General features: G+C 34.3%; 1 protein-coding gene across 1 annotated transcript; it reads left to right on the plus strand.

Annotated features, from left to right (window-relative positions):
- The first annotated feature begins 5,211 nt into the window (after positions 1-5,211).
- LOC139864559 (nuclear pore complex protein NUP85) lies at positions 5,212-11,517 on the plus strand. Its single transcript, XM_071853142.1, has 18 exons — positions 5,212-5,669; positions 6,958-7,060; positions 7,173-7,283; positions 7,390-7,473; positions 7,584-7,655; positions 7,752-7,808; positions 7,884-8,003; positions 8,082-8,282; positions 8,385-8,495; positions 8,571-8,608; positions 8,715-8,871; positions 8,947-9,105; positions 9,186-9,332; positions 9,413-9,483; positions 9,584-9,671; positions 9,761-9,817; positions 9,908-10,125; positions 11,259-11,517. The coding sequence occupies exons 1-17, from the start codon at positions 5,275-5,277 to the stop codon at positions 10,100-10,102; spliced, it is 2,166 nt and encodes a 721-aa protein (XP_071709243.1). The 5' UTR covers positions 5,212-5,274; the 3' UTR covers positions 10,103-10,125; positions 11,259-11,517.
- The last annotated feature ends 7,916 nt before the right edge of the window (positions 11,518-19,433 follow it).

Genomic DNA, 19,433 nt, shown 5'->3' on the forward strand with positions numbered 1-19,433 from the left:
AGAAAAAAATACGTAGTGGTAAAACGTCGTTTGCAAGTTGTTGCTTTTGAGGGGTTTGTCGAGCTGTAGAAGAAAACAAAAACAAATGCAGTAGCGACAGTTTGAGATGGTTTTGTGTGGGGTTTGAGCTGCAAACAGACGAGTAGCAGTATTTGTTTGAGTTGTGTTTCGGTTACGTTTGAAGCAAAAAACAGTTGATCAGCACAAAAGCTGTAAATCATTATCTTCATCATCATTCAATAACCGTCACCTCTTGTATTGCAAACCGAGTCATCACTCATTATTAATCTTGTATCGTCTTTCATTACAATCGCATATCATCAATTTAATATAAAGTATTAATAATAGTAGTATATATAATATACCTTTATGAATCACTAGTGGATCTTTAGGGTTTGGCCCTACTAATAAATAAAGGAATACAGCAAATCGTGATCTAGTGCATGTGAGCTTTGGGTTTGGTACTTTGAAGACATAGAAACCGCAACAAATAAAAAAAAAAACATGCGTAAGTATCCTATTCAATTAATCAATCGCCATCATCATTAGATAATTACACACTACATATATCTCCAATCAATTTGTCTTTTTAAGTGGGGCAAGTGGTTTTCTTTCGGTGGAGAGTGGGGTTCAACAAATAAGAAAAGAAACAGAAAGAGAATATATAATAGGATTCATCATTGTCCACCTTATTTCATCGCATTAACTTGCTCGTCCCATATTCCTATACATATTGCCATCGGTGTTTTGTTGATTTGTTTTGAAAAAAAAATATAGTAAAAATATAAAGAAGGCAGCCTTGGAAATAGGTTGTAGAAGGTGTTGGTTTCATGGTTTCAATCAAGAGAGAGAGGGGTTGTGGTGTGTGGTGATCAATAAGCATAATCGAAACCCAAAGTGGTTTATGTCGCCAGAAGGAAATGATAGATATGAAAACGGTTTCATGTGTTGGTAGTGGGTTTTGTAGGTAGTGAAATGGTGACGGGTTTATAAGGATGAAGTGGGTTTCGACAAAATGGTGAGGGTTTTGGCCGAGAGAAAGAAGCAATCGATGATTCAAAGGTGGTGAAGTGAAGTGGTGTGCTAGGTGATACCCGAGGTGGGTTTTTATATATATGTAAGTAATATGTGCCTATATATATGTATCTTAATATTTTTGTTTTCTTTTTACATTTGCGGTAGCGAATATATATATATATATATATATATATATATATATATATATATATATATATATATATATATATATATATATTGTGCATTTGAGTAATCGAAAATAGAACTCAAAGGTACAATCAATTTGTTTTATATTGAAGAAGGTGTCGACATGGTATTCCAGTGGAAGGAGAAGTCAGGAAGGAATAACAAAACAGATAGTGACCTGTAACAAATTCGTACACTTATTGATATTTATTTCTAACAGATTGTACGAATGACGTAGAATTGATTTTGGTTTATAATGAAGATGGAATCGACTTTTTTCAATTAGCATACATGAATCAATCACGAGCAGTAGAAGAAGGAATAAAGCAGATAAAAAAATATAAAGCTGAAGTTGATCTCTAACTAAATTGTATATGTGGTTGAATTGGAGGGTCGACAGAAGGAATCAATCAAGAAGAGGACGGGATAAAAAAAAATAGAAAGTAGAAAGTGATGGCTAACAGATTCGTACTACATTTGATCTCAATATCTAACAATTTGTATCTTACTGAATTATTATATCTGATTTTGATTCTATCAGATTTTGTTGTGTATCTGTGATTCAATCTCTATTGGTAGCAAATTTGATTGTCATATTTAACTGAATTCGTTTGTTATTGAACCTAATTGGAATCGTTTGCAGACAGAAAACAAATTGTGATATAGTATGATTGATACGTGCAATGGATTCTGTTGTTATAATTCAATATTATTGATATTGAATAAATATAAAGATATTAATAATAATAATTCTATTAATATTAATAATAATAAATAATAATAATACTGAAATATTATTAAAAATAATAAGATAATAATACTGTTAATAATTATTATCATAAAAATAATATTTAGAATAATGATATTAATAGTTATCATAATGTTTATAATGATATCATTAAAGATAATATTAATAAATTGTATTATTTTTATAATAATAATACTGATAATATATAATAATAATGATTCTAGTAATAATAAGTTACTTGTATCCAATTTCATATATATATATATATATATATATATATATATATATATATATATATATATATATATATATATATATTAATAATACAAATATTAATATTAATATTAATAATAATAAAAGTAATCATAATTATATTATATTCGTAACTAAATATATTACAATTTATTACTATTTACCAATTATATAATATATTAAATCTTTAATATTTATTAATTATATATATATATATATATATATATATATATATATATATATATATATTACAGAATATAATATTACAAACAATAATTCCAATTACCATGTGTATATAACTACACACATATCTATTTACAATTAATTGTTCGTGAATCGTCGGGTACTTGTCAAATGGTAAATGCATGTATGAAAACAGTTCAAAATTTTTGAGACTCAACCTAACAGACTTTTCTTGTCGCGTTAAAAACATTAGATCGTATTGAGATTTTGGTTTAAAATTAGTCGAAAATTTCCGGGTCATTACACATAGGTGAGAGGGAAACTATCAAATTGATACATATAACTAGTGACTCAGAGGTGTCTACGAACATAGGCAATATGAATAACCTTCTATAGTCTAAAAATTTAGAAGAGCTCAAAGTTTTGAACATGTAAATATTTTTCTCAATATATTTAATTAAATTAAATAAAAAATTGTCAATTAAAGTTAAAATAACTTGTTTTTAATAGTTAAATACAATGTAAGTAAATAAATAGATAAATTTGAGTATTATCTTTTTATGCGTAGTAAAAACAATTTTAATGTATATGTGGACTCATTTTTATTTTTGTCTAATACCTTTAAATTATTGAGATGATCATGCTAGTGAGGTTTTTATAAGTGCTACCTTGCAAGTTTTGTGATATTGTATTTATCAAACTTTCAATTTTGCTATCGTATGATTTCAATTATATAAGATTGGCACAATAATATGAGTATGAATCTGAATTAAATATAGTCCAATTATTAGAGCAATGAGTGTTATGATGGTCAGTATTCAGTGTTTTTCTAATGACTTAGCGCTAATTGAACTGGCACTGAAAAGCTAACATTGATGAAAATGTTGATGAGTGGTTCAGTGTCAGTTTTCACAGTGTCTTCCCGAGAGAAAAAGTAGTCTTTTTATTATTAATTATTATTTGATTAAGAAAATGTAAAACCCATGTCCAACGAATCAATATTTGAATTTGGGACCTACTCTCAACTAACTGACCAACATCAAGCATATAACTTTGAAATGGAGACACTGAAACTGACACTGAAGGGGCGTCGTTGGTGGTCAATTCTCTGTGTCAGTTTGGAAGTGACGCTGAAACTGCTTGTCGATACTGTGTGCTCTTATACTCTCGTTAGATATTTCACGTGTATCTAATTTTTGCAAATCTTCCGGCATGTAACTTGTATATATTAATGATCTTATTATGAACGAAACATCATCAACGTTTTTCTTAATATTAGTTGAGTATTCATGATATATAAAATAAAATTTATTTATTTTTGAGCAACTATCAAATCAAATTTCCCACTATTTAAAAAGTGTTTATAAAACATAAAAGGTGTCGTTAAGCTGTATAATAGTCATGTATAGTTTTATCCATGACATGCCTAATGGTTTATATACAAAATTTATCCTTAAGACCACTTGTTAGGGGTGACGGAGTTTTTTGGAGTGCGTGTGGGATGAGGTGGGGTAGTTGGCGATGGCATGACAGATATGTTGAATAAAAATGGGAGTAGAAGGGTGTCATGTTGAATGACGTGTTGAATGTTGTGTCAAAATATGAATGAAAGTCGGATGAAATAAGGGATACAAATTTTTAAAAAAGTATTAGTTATTAATAATAAAATATACTCCCTTCGTCCTACCATAATTGTCTACTATTTACTTTTCAAATTTTTTTTTTTTGAACCTTGACAATAAATATTTTTATGTGTATGATATAAATACTTGATAAAAATTATATAAATGAATTGAGTTTAAGATGTGTTTTCATTTATATAACTTTTATAATTTTTATCAAATATAATATAACATGAATACAAATATTTACAGTCAAATTGATAAAAAAAAACTTTAAAAAGTAAATAATTGACACTTGTAGCGGGACATATGTAGTATATTGGAGGGGTTGCACGCTATGTACTAAAAGAGCATAATGCATTTATGCATTATATGGTTTGCACATGCATATAGGAGGATGAAATAAGCATTAGTCGACTGGAAAATATGCTTAGAAGCTAAAAAAAACTAAGCTAAAGGCATTATTAGTTTATCGTCATCCGACAAGAATCATCACTTAAAGATAATTTAATCACTCAATGTTTAACGTAAGCCATTGAAGCCACTTTTAATGCAACTCTAAATATTAAAGTATACTGCACATGAACATCATACATAATGTGTCAATATAATGTGAAAATTCGGTTACACATTTTTCATATAAAGTAACCAATGGCAGCATGACACGTTTATACGAACAATTCGGAGGCTCCAGACGCCTATAAATAGGGCACACGGGCTATAACTTTTATGACACTTAAATTTGTGTCAGAGAATACATTTTCTCTCTCACATAATACTCATTCTTTAAGTTTCAAAAGTATAGCAACGGAATGATAGACGGACCAACTCATAGTTTGGATTCAAAGATTGACCTAAGACACCCTAAGATTTCTATAGAGTGATCCGATTCTGTACGGATGTTGTCTAGAAGGAAAACAGTTAATCGGCGATTCACACTGTAAAGAGTCTTTACCATGTACTTGTAATCGTAAGCCAGAAATGGGTATAAATAAAGCACACCAACCATATTCTGAGTCAAGCATGCCGCGTTATCGTTGTGTTATCGGCGTTTTGGGTGAAAATCTGACTTGAGCACGCGCGTTATAAGTAGTTCAAAGCGTTGTCGTTTGAATTTCTAAAAATAAACTACTCCGTAAAAGAACAAAAATATCACAGCGCAGGTTAGCTCAGTACATCTCTTTAACTTACAGCACGCGCCTTCGTTCAAAACCCTTGGAAAGTTGAAAGCCCTAAACCGCAAAACCCTAAATCATCTCCGGCAAGATGCCCGGCCTTCTTGCAGTTTCCGGCGAATCTTCCGATGCCGTTGTTCCACACACACAGGAACTCACCACATCAACACTCTACACTCTCCATCACGGTCTTAATCCTCCAATAACTCCTCGCATCTCCTTCTCATGGTCTCGCGGTAACTCCTTACGTGTTTCCGTTTTCCGGTCACCTGAAACAATCACTGATACCAGTGAACCTGCAATTGGCGGTAAAGTGATTGAGGTGAAAGTAAGCAGTGAAGATGTTGATAGTGAAAATAATGACGATGTACGTTGGCGGAGGATAGTGTATGGATCGGTGGCGCCGTTTGCGCATTTGCAGAATAAGAAGAATGCAATTGCTGCGTTGTCGGAGTTACGGCATTTGGATCCGTATGACGGCGAGTGGTAATTTTGTGAATTTGATAGGTTTTTAGTTGATCCTTTCCTTATATATAATTATGTGTTCCGAGTTGCCCAATGAAGCACATCACCCGAGTTCAATGGCGATGCCAAATTGTTTAAAAAGGGAGTGTGACTAGAGGGTGCACATAATGCGCAATTCACCTGGTACCAGGTCTCGCGCTCGGGGGGTCTTGATTACCCGAGGTTTTACCTTCTATTGGGAGCCAATGTGCTCGTTCATAGGAGGGTTTCCTCGCTTACCCAAAAAAATATATAATTATGTGTTTGTGTTAGAGTTGTAAGTAATGATGTGAGTTATCAAAGGTAGAGGATCAGGGAAGTAGAATGCTGTAACACCCCAGCTTAACATGACCACAATATTGTCCGCTTTGCCCGCAGGCGCACGGCTTTTTCTTGGCGACCACACATGAGAAGCACTTTCCCAGGAGGTCACCCATCCTGGTAGTGCTCTCGCCCGAGCACGTTTAACCACAACGTACTCGCACTTCTACTCAGCCTGTGATCCCAAAACGCGTTGTGTCATTTAAGCGTGAGTATTACCTTATAATCCCATGATCACTCATGTTCGTGGGCGATGTGGGATTTGCCTAGGGTGTTACATTCACCCCCTCTTAGGGACTCATCGTCCTCGATGAGGTTTGCCCCACCACCCCCAACGGCACATGAGTGGCTCTGATACCATTCTGTAACACCCCAGCTTAACATGACCACAATATTGTCCGCTTTGCCCGCAGGCGTACGGCTTTTTCTTGGCGACCACACATGAGAAGCACTTTCCCAGGAGGTCACCCATCCTGGTAGTGCTCTCGCCCGAGCACGTTTAACCACAACGTACTCGCACTTCTACTCAGCCTGTGATCCCAAAACGCGTTGTGTCATTTAAGCGTGAGTATTACCTTATAATCCCATGATCACTCATGTTCGTGGGCGATGTGGGATTTGCCTAGGGTGTTACAAATGCTAATAATGAAACATTGTTGATTATCAATGTAAATGACTATCGGAAACAGTTATGTTGTCACAGCGTTATTGTTTGCATGTAATAATTAGATAGATAGTATTGATATGATAGCCTATACTTTCCATGTTGAAGGTAAATAGTTGGATTATTAAGTGTAATAAGACTTGTATATGTTCATGTTTGGGAGTTTATAGTTGCATAACATGAAGTTTTAGGTCAATCCTTAATGAAATTTTAGATTTTTTTATCCTGATTGTAAATGTCTGGAAGTCAGCTCTTATAGAGTGTTGCTACCATACATATATTCAGGTCAAAGTATGTTCTAGAGTATAGCAAGGAAATAAAGTCTCTCCTAGGAAACAAGGAATCGAAACCTACCTCGTTAATTGAAGATCCAAAGACTTTTTTGCAGGTATTCTATCATATATAGATTATTGTTTTGCTGCATTCTGGGTTATTATGTTTTCTTTACTTGGACCGTATGAATTGATCAAGTAGTTATATCTATATTAACGACTCAATAGACTAGAGAGGAACCAAGCTCTTTGAAAGCTGCATGGGAGCTGCTGGAAATATTTTATGCAGACAAGCAATCTGAGCCTTGGATTCCTGAAAAACTTGTCGATTGGTTATCTGTAAGCGTACTCAATTCTTATTTACTAAATGTAGTTTTTACTATTTTGACACTTATCTTAGTTTCCTCAAGGTACAATTCATTCATTGATGAATATTTTCTCATAGGATAATGATAGTCTTTTCTCTGGACAAGTCCCAAGTGTCCATTTAAAGCTGGCGGAGTTTCAAGCCGAGCTTGTTAATATACAGGTTCAAAATTGATAGTATATATGTTTTACATGTAGTTTATGGTTTATTGTGGTGTAATTGTTATAAATAAGTAACATACATGTGTTCTGAAATCTAAATCTCATTCTCAGGCAGTTGAAAATGAGCCTGCATATTGGCAAGCAATTTCCTCTGCACTAGCTGTTGGTTGGCTAGATGTTGTGGTGAGTACACACTCTTGAAAATGATATAATAAGTTAATAGTATCAATGTTATATTAAGCACTATAACATTTATAATATTTCTAATGGCGATTGTAGGTAAAACTATTGCGTTTACATGGATCTTATCAGCTTAATCAGCTAGGGACTCGTGAGGTTTGTATCCAGATACAATTTTTTTAGAGGTACATGCAGCTCAGTGTATTGTTTACAAATGTCATTATGTTGCAGACTGAAAACGGACTTGTAGAAGCAGTTGCAGTTTTAGTATCTAAAATGCCACGTTTGCGTGAGGATCTACCAAATGGAAGGTTAGGTGAATGCTATTACAACAAGTCTGATTTTATGAGGGTAAGAAGTTAATCTTACTAACACTTTAAAGTAACATTCTTAATAGACGTGTATTAAAGAAATGTTAATACATATTAGGCATGGGAGAAGTGGCGATCACAAATCACCAAATTGGACTGCAGTGCATTCTGGCTTCAATGTGGTCATCATCATACTAAAGAAAACCTAAAGAGTTTGCTTCAAATATTGCTGGGAACGACCAGTAGTCTGTCTAGTGCCACTTGTCATTGGGTAGAGCTATATATTGCTCACATCCTATATATCAGACCCTTTATTTCGGTAACTCTTATTCTTTTTCCGTCGTCAGTTTTTATGACTTAAGTAGCCCATAATATATATCGGTAATTTATGACGTCAATATATTTCTTCTTTTGTTTGCAGGGTTTAGAAAGCATGCATGTCCTAGCTCAAAAATGCATCCAATTAAAACCTACGTCTAGTTCTCATAAGCTGATGAGACTTTTAATCGGGATTCTTGGAGAAAATACAGAGGTAATGGGTGACTTAAAAAACATTTTTTTACCGAGTTATTATAAGTGTAACTCCTCATAGTTCTGTTCTTTTCAGGTTGTATTGGCTGAATGCTCAAGATCATTTGGTCCTTGGTATGATACATATACATATACATATATACATATATATCTATATCTATTTCATTTTTAATCTTGTCTTCGTCTTATTCATTGTTTATTTTGTTCTTGTTGGCCGTAGGATGATTGCGCATGCTACAGAGTTGTTAATGGCAGGAAGTATTGAAGCAGACATACTTTTAAAAGAAGAGCGTGATAATTTAGGGGGAATCAACATAGAGGAATCACATCGACTGGTTTATGCTCAAGTTTTGTCTTCTCATGCCTTAACTTGGCAGGTAAATGCATGTTAATTTTAAACTATCTATTCATGTTAGTTACTTCTTTATGATTTTGATTATCTTAATTTGCAGATCGCTCCGATATATTTAATATCTTGTGGAAAACATGGAGTTGGGTTGTTGGAAATCTTGTTGTACAAGCAACCTGTATATCATAGTCAAGTTCTCCTTAAAAACATTGAGATTTGTCGTATGTATGATCTTGATAGCGTGAGCTCAAATGCTATGAAGGTAATTTGAAGCAATTTTCCATTTTCTTATATTCTGGAATATATGTACCTTTAATATTTAATACATGCTACTGAAATCAGATTGCGGGAGTGCATCACTGGAAACATGGTAGGAAAGGTGCAGGAGTCTTTTGGCTACAACAAGCTCGGGATGAGGTTCGCCTCAATCGAATAGCCCAACAGTTGTTTGACTTTGTCGGAAAGTCAATCTCTGATGAGAGTTTTGAGGTACGGACTGTGTATATGTGTTTCAGTTTGTATATTGTCTAAAAAAGATGAATGGCTGATCATGGATATTGCATCTGCAGCAATGGGAAGGCTTAATAGAATTATTGGGCTCTGAATCTAGAATTGCAGGGGGTCTTGAGTTCCTTCACAAGTACGTTTTATTATCTTAATCAACGAATAATTAAAAAGTTTTTGCCTTTTGTCACCTTAATTCTCGTTTTGTTTTATAATATATAATTGTGACTGTATAGATATCGGGACTTCAAGAGATCTCTGCAGCAGGTCCAAGATGGCGTTTTGACCGATGCTACTCGAAAAGCTGGTGAAGCTCTTATTTTGGTATGTATACTATTTTATGATTAGTTGACTCATCAATTAGCTATCAAAATAGTTAATCGTGTTTTATTTTTTATTCTTGTGACACTTAGCTTATGAAAAATCCTTCTACACCTCAACGGTTTTGGCTGCCTCTTCTGTATGATTCGGTGAGCTATTTATCATTGTTCTCTTGTGCATATTTTGCTTTTTTTTTTTAATTAATATGAACAGAATTTTAATTAGTTTATTATGTGTAGTTGAAGTTGCTCAACTGGCAGGAGCGTCCACTGCTGACTGTATCTCAGACTAACTTGCTATTGAATAAATTGCAAGAGTTGTCGGTGGCAAAATTACGCCCTGATTTTGTTGAGGTGGGCCTACCACCACAGGCCTTAAGTTCAGTTAGGTTGGCTCTTGCGACTAACTTAGGGCGTGCTATCCTTGAGGAATGATCTGTATTTTACAGTGTCTATTGGTACGTTTACCCTCCTAAATTGTGATCTGTTCTCCAACGTGCTCTTTTGAACTCTTGTTATGATTAATGATTATAAATTATAATTGCTATGCTATGATATATTTTTTATTTTTTTATTTTCTAATCATATTTTCTTGTTTCTTGCTAATGCTATTTAGTATAGAAATTTCTCGTCTTCAGCATGAAGTATTCATAAAAATATGATACAAGATTGTGTCTGCATAGTTTTTAAAAAGGGTGTTGACACATGCTGTTTTATTTACTACATTTGTTCATAAGGTGGTATATGTACTCTGATTTTCTGAAGTGTCGTATTGTTTAGAACAAAAAAAAAACAAAAATAGATGGAAACATGAATCTGTTTTCTCGACTCTAGTTTCTCATGTGGTAGGATCAAGAGGGAAGTAACCATTCGGGGGAAGCGGGGGAAGCAAAAACTTTTTTTTTTTTTTTTTCGTTTTTTGAAAAAACTTTGTTCACGAACATTATAGACGAGATGAAAATATGAACATTTAGTAGAGACACTTTGTGATAAATGTTTTTATTTTGGCGGGAAAACGCTCGAAGAAGTAATATATAACAATTATCGTGTTTTTCGAGCGTATTTTGAGGTTTTAGCTATTGGGGTTTAGATATTAGGGTTTAGATATTAGGGTTTAGAAATTTAGGGTTTAGGGTATAGATTTAGGGTTTAGATTTAGGATTTAGATCGAGTTTTTAACACGAACGGTTTAGAGTTTAGAGTTTAGGGTTTAGGGTTTAGGGTTTGGTGTTTTGGGTTTATGGAATAAACCCAAAACACCAAACCCTAAACCCTAAACCCTAAACTCTAAATCGGGCTAAATTTTACTTCACAAAACATGAAGAAAAAAAACGTTCATATTCTTCACGAACAATATTATCTTGAATGTTATTTTTGTCGATCGTTTTCCCGCCTAAATAATAACATTCATCACGAAGTGTCTCTTCTAAATGTTCATATTTTCGTGTGATCTTGATGCCGGAAAAAAAAAATTCCAAAAAAAACGAGAAAAAAAAAAAAAATTTCTTCGCCCCGCTTCCCCCCGATTGGTTACTTCCCCATTGATCCTGCCCCAGTTTCTCATTACTATTGATTTATTCTTTGTTAACAGGTAGTGATTTTTAAGAGAGCTGTAGACACATATATGGTTCTGATGGTGATTTACATTTCGTTGTAACAGCGGTAATATATAATATATTTGTATCTATCTATGGAGCTATGTTTGACATGAATGCTGTTTATGTAATGTCATGAAGCTCGGGTTGTAGAATATTGTCATGAGTTGCCCTTGCTGCAATATATTTTGTTCCAAAATTATAACAATTATCATATCATTTAGATATACCATGTCTTGACTAACATCCATTTTCACCGCCCGGTTTATTAAGTGCCTTTTTTTTTTCTTCTTCCTTTTATAAATACGTTGAATGTTGATGTTGATTGTACTGACACACTGCTAATTGCCAAGGTCTTTGAGAGAGATGCAATTGGCCTATATTGACCATTGATACGCTACAAGAACACAAACTTCTTGCATGAATGAATATAGTTAAAATTGCATTGTAAATTTGTGTTTTGTTGATAGCCTATTTAAAATAGCTGCAATAATAAAAAACTAATATAGGGCGACTCATTCTAAGCACATCATTGAATTCTGTTCGGAAGATGTGGAAGGTTCTCTTAATTCGTAGATAAAATGGTAAAGATCTAATCTAATTTCTTGATGATGTTAACTTGTTTAGTATGGTTCAAAATGAAGTTGACATAAGTACCTAACTGAAGCAGATAATCTTATATTCTTAGATGATGTTAACATTTGTAAAACATTAAAAAATAGATGTACAAAATTTATATCAAACTTGCAATTCTCTTGATGTATGCTGCAGCTATTGGTAACATTGGGTATTAGTTAACTTTCCTGCTATTTTATTTTTTCCAAAAAAAAATACCCCAACAGCTATTGACAACATTGGGTTTTAGTACCAACGACGCAGTGCTTCAGTGGTACCCGATGCTTATGATCCTTGGGCCCCATGTGTGTAGTGTTGGGACAACAACCGGCGCAGGCTCGAATCCGGGTGCTGGCACATATTGGGGTATTAGGGGGAGGTAATTTTCCGGCACAGGGCTCTTTCGGGGTGGGCTTGGTGGGTTGCCAAAGGCAACACAGGGTTAAGGTGTCCCTGCCAAATAAACACTTTTTTGGGACAACATTGGGTATTAGTACCAACGAAGCAGTGCTTCAGTGGTACCCGATGCTTATGATCCTTGGGCCCCATGTGTGTAGTGTTGGGACAACAACCGGCGCAGGCTCGAATCCGGGTGCTGGCACATATTGGGGTATTAGGGGGAGGTAATTTTCCGGCACAGGGCTCTTTCGGGGTGGGCTTGGTGGGTTGCCAAAGGCAACACAGGGTTAAGGTGTCCCTGCCAAATAAACACTTTTTGGGACAACATTGGGTATTAGTTAACTTTCCCGCTATTTTATTTTTTCCAAAAAAAATACCCCATAGGTCTCTGACAAAATGTGAACAGTGTTTTACAATTTTTTTCAAATGATTATATATAGAATATGTAAAAGAATTTTTCAGTAAGACTTGATTTTTGGCCGGCTTTTATGATTAATTTCATATATTTTTGAAACTTTTGGGTATTCGTCGAATTTTTGGGCCTTACTTTTTTAGGTTCGAGATTGAGCTAAAGCCCTTGGCTCATCTGTGAGACATGACCACCCTTCGACAAGAGTCACCCTATCAGAATATATCGGCAAAGTCATAACCTTTGGTGTACTGATGTCCATTTACCTCAAATGCTGCTGGTGGTGCAATACATTTCTTTACCTTATCAAATAGAGGGGATTGATTCAAAATGTTTATATCATTGTTATAATCCGCCTTCCCAAAAAATGCATGCCAAGACAAATCATATGAAGCAACTGCTTAAGCATAATCGTCGGTTTCTTGTGAACCCCTTGTGTTTGACCTTTTAATGCGACTAGACAATTCTTCTACTCCCAATGCATACAATCAATACTCCTAAACATACCCTTGAAACCATGATTCTCTTCGTGTGCACTATATAATCGTGCAATATCATGTGCATTAAAAGCTCTCAAATACCCAGTGCGATATAAGGTGATTATAGCTTTACAAAAGAGGTCTAGACATAGTATTGAGGATGCCTCACTCATTTGTAAGTATTAATCGAACATATCTACGGCTGTTGTATACGCCATTTGGCGTAGAGCCGAAGTACACTTTTGTAAAGTAGTAAAAGCTTGTCAACCATTAACATCAAAACGTTCTGCAAAATATCTAAAGTGCTTGGGAATATCATTACTAGAGAAATCCGCTATACCTTGAGCAATTCAGAGTAATAAATGACACCGCATACGAAAACATCTTTTAAATTGTGGAGGCGTATATTTTTGCGTCCCACTAAAATAATCATCCCATACTTGTTGCACGACAACCTCACGCTCGCGCGGAATGTATATTCGAGGTCTTGGGTATGCTTAGGCTCGGGTTCTCGTCTTCTTCGTCGGACTAAAAAATATTATTAAGATGTAACGAACCCGCCAAAATCGCTATTGACGCGGCACGTTATATACGGTCCCACAGCGAGGTTTTGCCCTCTTTATGATACGTTTTGATAAACATTGCATTCATTTTTAATGACATACTTTCTATACATAGAAAGTTTACCAAAAATGTAGACATTTCCCAAATATATATGTCAACTTATACAAAATGACTAAATCGTCAAATTATTTATTAATAGATTATAACAATAATTTTTGAATGCAATGTCTTTTTGAAAATATGGCATGAAAGACTCCATGCAGCACCTTGAGCAAATAGCAAGCAGACAGCGGAAGCACTTTAATACCTGAGAATAAAAATGCTTAAAAGTGTCAACCAAAAGGTTGGTGAGTTCATAGTTTTAATATTGCGCATAATTTGTATATAAAGGTGGACCACAAGATTTCGGTTGTTTCATCCAAAACGTTTATCAAAATATTCTACGAAATTGAGCACCTTGGTAATTAAACTTAACGTATATATAATAAGTACCCCTGTTTTAACATACATGCAACCAACATGTACAATACACGCAAACCAACGTGTATTAAACTCAATTAGTATACGTCTATTTTATAGTTCAGGCTAGGGTTTCTATACCTGGAACAGACGGGGATGTCAAGCCCTATGGATCCATATATAACTACTCGCGCCCACCAGTTCTTATAACCGGCAGTTACTAGTTACCAAAACTAAGGGATTTTCGGTTCAAACTCGGTGTAGAATTTAGTATGTACTTGTATCCATTGCGTTTAAAATAAAGTGCATGTATTCTCAGCCCAAAAATATAGATTGCAAAGCAATTAAAAAGGGAGCAAATGAAACTAACCTGACAACTTCAGAAATAAATCACAGAGATGTGACCGAATATCGGAATGCAAGTAACCGTAGACCTAAATCTAGAGAACATATGTTGGTCAATAAGTGTCTAATAAGCTAGGTCGGTCCATAGGGTTCGTATAGTCTTATTGCTCAAGTCCGACTCATAAATTTAGCAAAATTTAGCAAAAGTCAACAAAAGTCAACACAAGTCAAAGTAAGTCAAGTGTAAGTCAAACGCAAGTCAAACACAGTCAACATGGTTAACACAAGTCAATAATCTCATAATATTACACAAGTTGGTCACATAGTCAAACATAGGTCAAACTTAAATTATCCATTTTTACTTAGAAAAAAATAATATTATTTACATATATGTATTTTTAGGTATTTTGTAGCTGATTCCGGGTCTCACCAAATTCGATATCATACCTTAGGTCGTGACCATTGGAAAGTATGTCATCACACCTTTGTATAGACAGTTTATTTGACAAAAACGAAGTTACGGTTTTAAAGTTATGACCTCACGAAAACAGTCTCCCGGAACATAAAATGCTGATAAAATGTTGTCAAGTGTTCAAAATCAGTAACGATTGTCCCTTTTTCTCGCTTGTTTTAAACCTGTTTAGACTCAACAAAATCATACATATAATATATCTTTTTAAAGCTTGTCGTAAATACTTTCAATACTAATTAATAGTTTTTATCCAAACTTAACTGATTTCAACTTACGAGTCCGCAAAGTAGACCCAAGAGTCATTTTTGACACTTTACCAAAACTAAAAGTCACCCTCAACATCCCGTTTTCATGCTCGTTTTAATCCAGTTTAGACTCGACAAAATCATACATATCTTATATCATTTTGAAGCTTCTCATATCTACTTTCTGACTCAAATAATATTTTTCACCATAAGTTAATCATTTACAATTTACTAGCCTACAAATTGAGCCCGAGAGTCATTTTGACACTTTCACTAAAATAATAACATTTTTCCATTAACAACTCAAATTCCAAACCATAATACTTGAGCATGTAAAAATCATGTCACAAGTTAAGAATGATATTTTAGATGTATTACATACTTTTGATCCTCAAAATTTTGCATATTGGTCAAAGTAGGCGCGTATGACCCAAATGGGTCATAAACACCCACTTTGACCAAAACATGTCAATACTTATTTTTAAAATACTACAACTTTCAAACTTACTTAAATCGATGTATGGGACTTGTCTACACTGACCGTTACCCATTTTGACCCGTTAAACCCATTTGGTCAAACAAAGTCAACTGCACATAATATTTAGTTTAAACAATGCAGTCAACTTCTGGAATTTTTATAAAAATAAGTGCAGGTCCGTTTGACTTGAAATACACGCCAAAATCTCCGTAATTTAGTTGACTATAACATATCCGAAGCACAACCTCTAACTCTAAACAGAATGATCGCAGTGACTGAAAACATACCAGGCTGTAATGCTGAAACGTTTCAGCACTTTTACATAACATGTATAAACTTTGAAAAATCATATCAAATCCAAAAAGTATCCAAATGACGCGTTTCTGGAGTCTAAACTTATTAATTTTTCGATACGCACGCAATCGTGAACCCAGAAATCTGAGATCAGGTCGAACGCATCCCGAGACAATTGCTCTGTTCGGTTTTAAGTAATATAAAATTGTAACTTTGATTTGACGATAGATTTTGACTCGTTTATCGGAATTTGACAATATCTAAATGAAAACCAAATGTTTTTTTCGCAAGGAATACAATTATGTACCTCTCAAGACCTGAATATATAGCATACTTTTCCAGATTCTCAGTTTCAATTACGAATTTTTAAACCGAAATCAATAAATCATAACATGAGCAATACGTATCCGTTTCACATGATATCCTAGCCTAACTTGAGTGATTTTTAATTTTCTAACAGATGGTAAGCAAATAAAATTCCAAATCATAAACGATTTTACCCAGAAAATTCGGATTTAAACATAAACAAGTCAAAACTTAAAATAAACATAACGAGAGCAATTCTTAACGAAATTCGATGATTCTTTCGAGCAAACTTATTAATTTTTCACAAGGATTTCATATATAAACATTTCATAAACTAAAAATATCATCTTCATATCAGTAGCATATTAATCAAAAACGTGATTTCATTAAAACTACTCAAATGATCAATTAAACACAAATTCATTTGTAAACATTTAAGGACTTGAGCACTAGACACTATATCTTACCTAATATGTAACAAAAACATGAAAAATAGAAAATTGGAGTTTTTAAAACTTACCTTAATCAAGAAATTGTTGGTATAGATGTGTAGAGCTCTTCGAGAGGAATCCGAATATATAAACGATTTTGTGATCAAGTAAATATTGAAGGAGAATTTGAGGTTGGAAGTGAAGAAAAATGTGGATGTTCTTGAGGAAGGAAGAAGAAGAAGAAGTACGTGTGTGTTTGATGAAATGATTTTATATCAGATATAATTAGACTAGCTTTTAAGAGCCCGTGCGTTGCACGGCGACTATTAATCAAACAAACTGAAAACGTATATGTTATATGAATTAACGGTATGATAAAGAGTATCACATATTCTTATATTGTTTAGATGTAGCATTTATATTATGAATCGATAGAATTGAAGGGTAGTTCTTTAGGATTCATATGTTTTGTATAAAGATATCAACTGTTACATGGAAGAATATCGTCTAAAGTTGTATTATCCGTTGGGTTTACAACCCATTCGTCCATTGCTACAACAAGTGTATCCTACAATGCTACAACCATAAATAACAGTGATAGTTAGCTTTTAAATGGATCCTAATTGCTACCTTAAGATATACTTTATGTAATTAGAAAGTTACATACTTGTGTAGTGCAAGAAATATGCCACATAATATTAATGTAGCTGTATAAAGAATCCAATCAAGAATCACGAACCTGCAATTGAAATTTTGATCAAGTAAAGCACGTTAAAATAAGATTTGTTCACAAATGAAACTGTGTTAAACTATGAAAAATCATCAAGATCACTTACAAACAAACGTGTAATCTGAGTATGGAGAACACTGCAAAAAATCAAGATCAAGATTATAATTCAATCAAACTGGAGTTTAAGTTTAATTTTCAACAAAAAGATTGAATCTTTGAGCTTACAAAAATCAAGAAGAGCTACTGTGACGCCCCGTACTAAATCATCATGCACGGACCATCAACAACAGGATCATTACAAGGTTAAGTACTATATGCGTTTTCAAAACAGAGTTTGCATTCATTAATAAAAGTGACGTCATAACATACGTCAATTGTTTTACAAATCAAAGTATGCTTCACTAAGTAGAAGCATTAAATAAGTGTACGTGACCATAATGGTCGTTACATATCATAAATTCATAAGTAAAAAGTTTGAATGCAACATAAGTAGTCATGCGATAACAACTCTAGGCAGCGGGTTCTACAGCACGACTAGTAAGATAGCGGAAGCGACTTCAAGCACCTGAGAAATACATGCTTAAAAAGGTCAACACAAAGGTTGGTGAGCTATAGTTTAAGTATAACAGTAATGTAAGTAGGCCACGAGATTTCAGTGCTACAACGAGCGTTTCAAAAGTATGTAAAAGTATATGCTTAACCGTGGGCACCCGGTAACTAACTTAACGTTTAATGTACCCCCTTAAAGTGCACTTGGCAAGTGCGTATAACCTCGAAGTATTAAACACTCGTTAAATGCTAGCGCTACTAGCCCGAGTGGGGATGTCAAACCCTATGGATCCATATCTAAGATTCGCGTTCACGGTTCAAAAACCAATGATTAAACGTTACCGAGCTAAAGGGAATGTTTCTGCCGTTATATAACCCACACATATATAAAGTTTAAGTACTCGTGCCTAGTATGTAAAACATAAAATCCGCATGTATTCTCAGTTCCCAAAATAAGTTAAAGTAAAAAGGGAATGCTATAACTCACAATGATTAGTAGTAATGGTAAGGTAGTAGTCGGAAAGTGGTGTGCAAGTAACGGTCCAAACGTCCTCAACCTAAGTCAAATAGCACTAAGTCAATAAGTCGTCTCAAAAGGTTTACAAGTACGTAATTAAGGTCATAAGGGTCATCATCAATCATCATTAAACAAAAGGTAACAAGTAAGACTCGTTTATGAAAGTCGTTTAAAACAAAGGCTGACTTCGGTCAGTCACCACGGCCTCTACCCTTACTGAATTAAGGTGAGACCAGTGGTCATGGCTCCGTCTATGAGTCCCTTAAGTGTGGTAAAATTTACAGAAGCAAACTCGTCTTGGTTTGACCGTGGCGACGGTCTAAGTGCGAGTAGGTCAGAAATTTCTGCACAACGTTAAAGGACATGGTAATGATCGGAGGGCCATAAATCCTAAACCGTAACTCGGATTAAGACGAGTCCTATATGAAAAGTTATCTACTCGAAAAGTTCTATCTAAAAATCAAGGTTAGAACAGCCCAGGTCTGCTGGTCTGTTCCAGAAGCAGTAGGTCAGAAACTTTTGGACAGAACAGTGGGTTTTCAAGGGTTCCGGTTGTCTCGGTGCTTGATGTTCATCACGGTTCTCATCCTTGATGCGTATAGCTTCAAGTGTACAACTCGTTGATGTGTTAACATCATTTTGACCAAGGTTTGTCCATCATAACTCAAGTGCAAGTGTTGTAAGTGTTTGATGAACCAAGGTTACATGTAAGTTTATGAACAAGTTCATGAACACTAAGAAAGATCACAACCAAGTGTTGGATCCATGATACTTGCACCAAAGTGTAAGCTCTTGTTGGTTTCATGTCCTTGTTCAAATGTGTAGTAAGCAACTAACAATAAGAAAATAAAGAAAATGAATGATAAGCCTAAACCAACC

The sequence above is a fragment of the Rutidosis leptorrhynchoides genome, chromosome 1 (assembly GCF_046630445.1).
Source record: "Rutidosis leptorrhynchoides isolate AG116_Rl617_1_P2 chromosome 1, CSIRO_AGI_Rlap_v1, whole genome shotgun sequence".
Classification (NCBI taxonomy): Eukaryota; Viridiplantae; Streptophyta; class Magnoliopsida; order Asterales; family Asteraceae; genus Rutidosis; species Rutidosis leptorrhynchoides.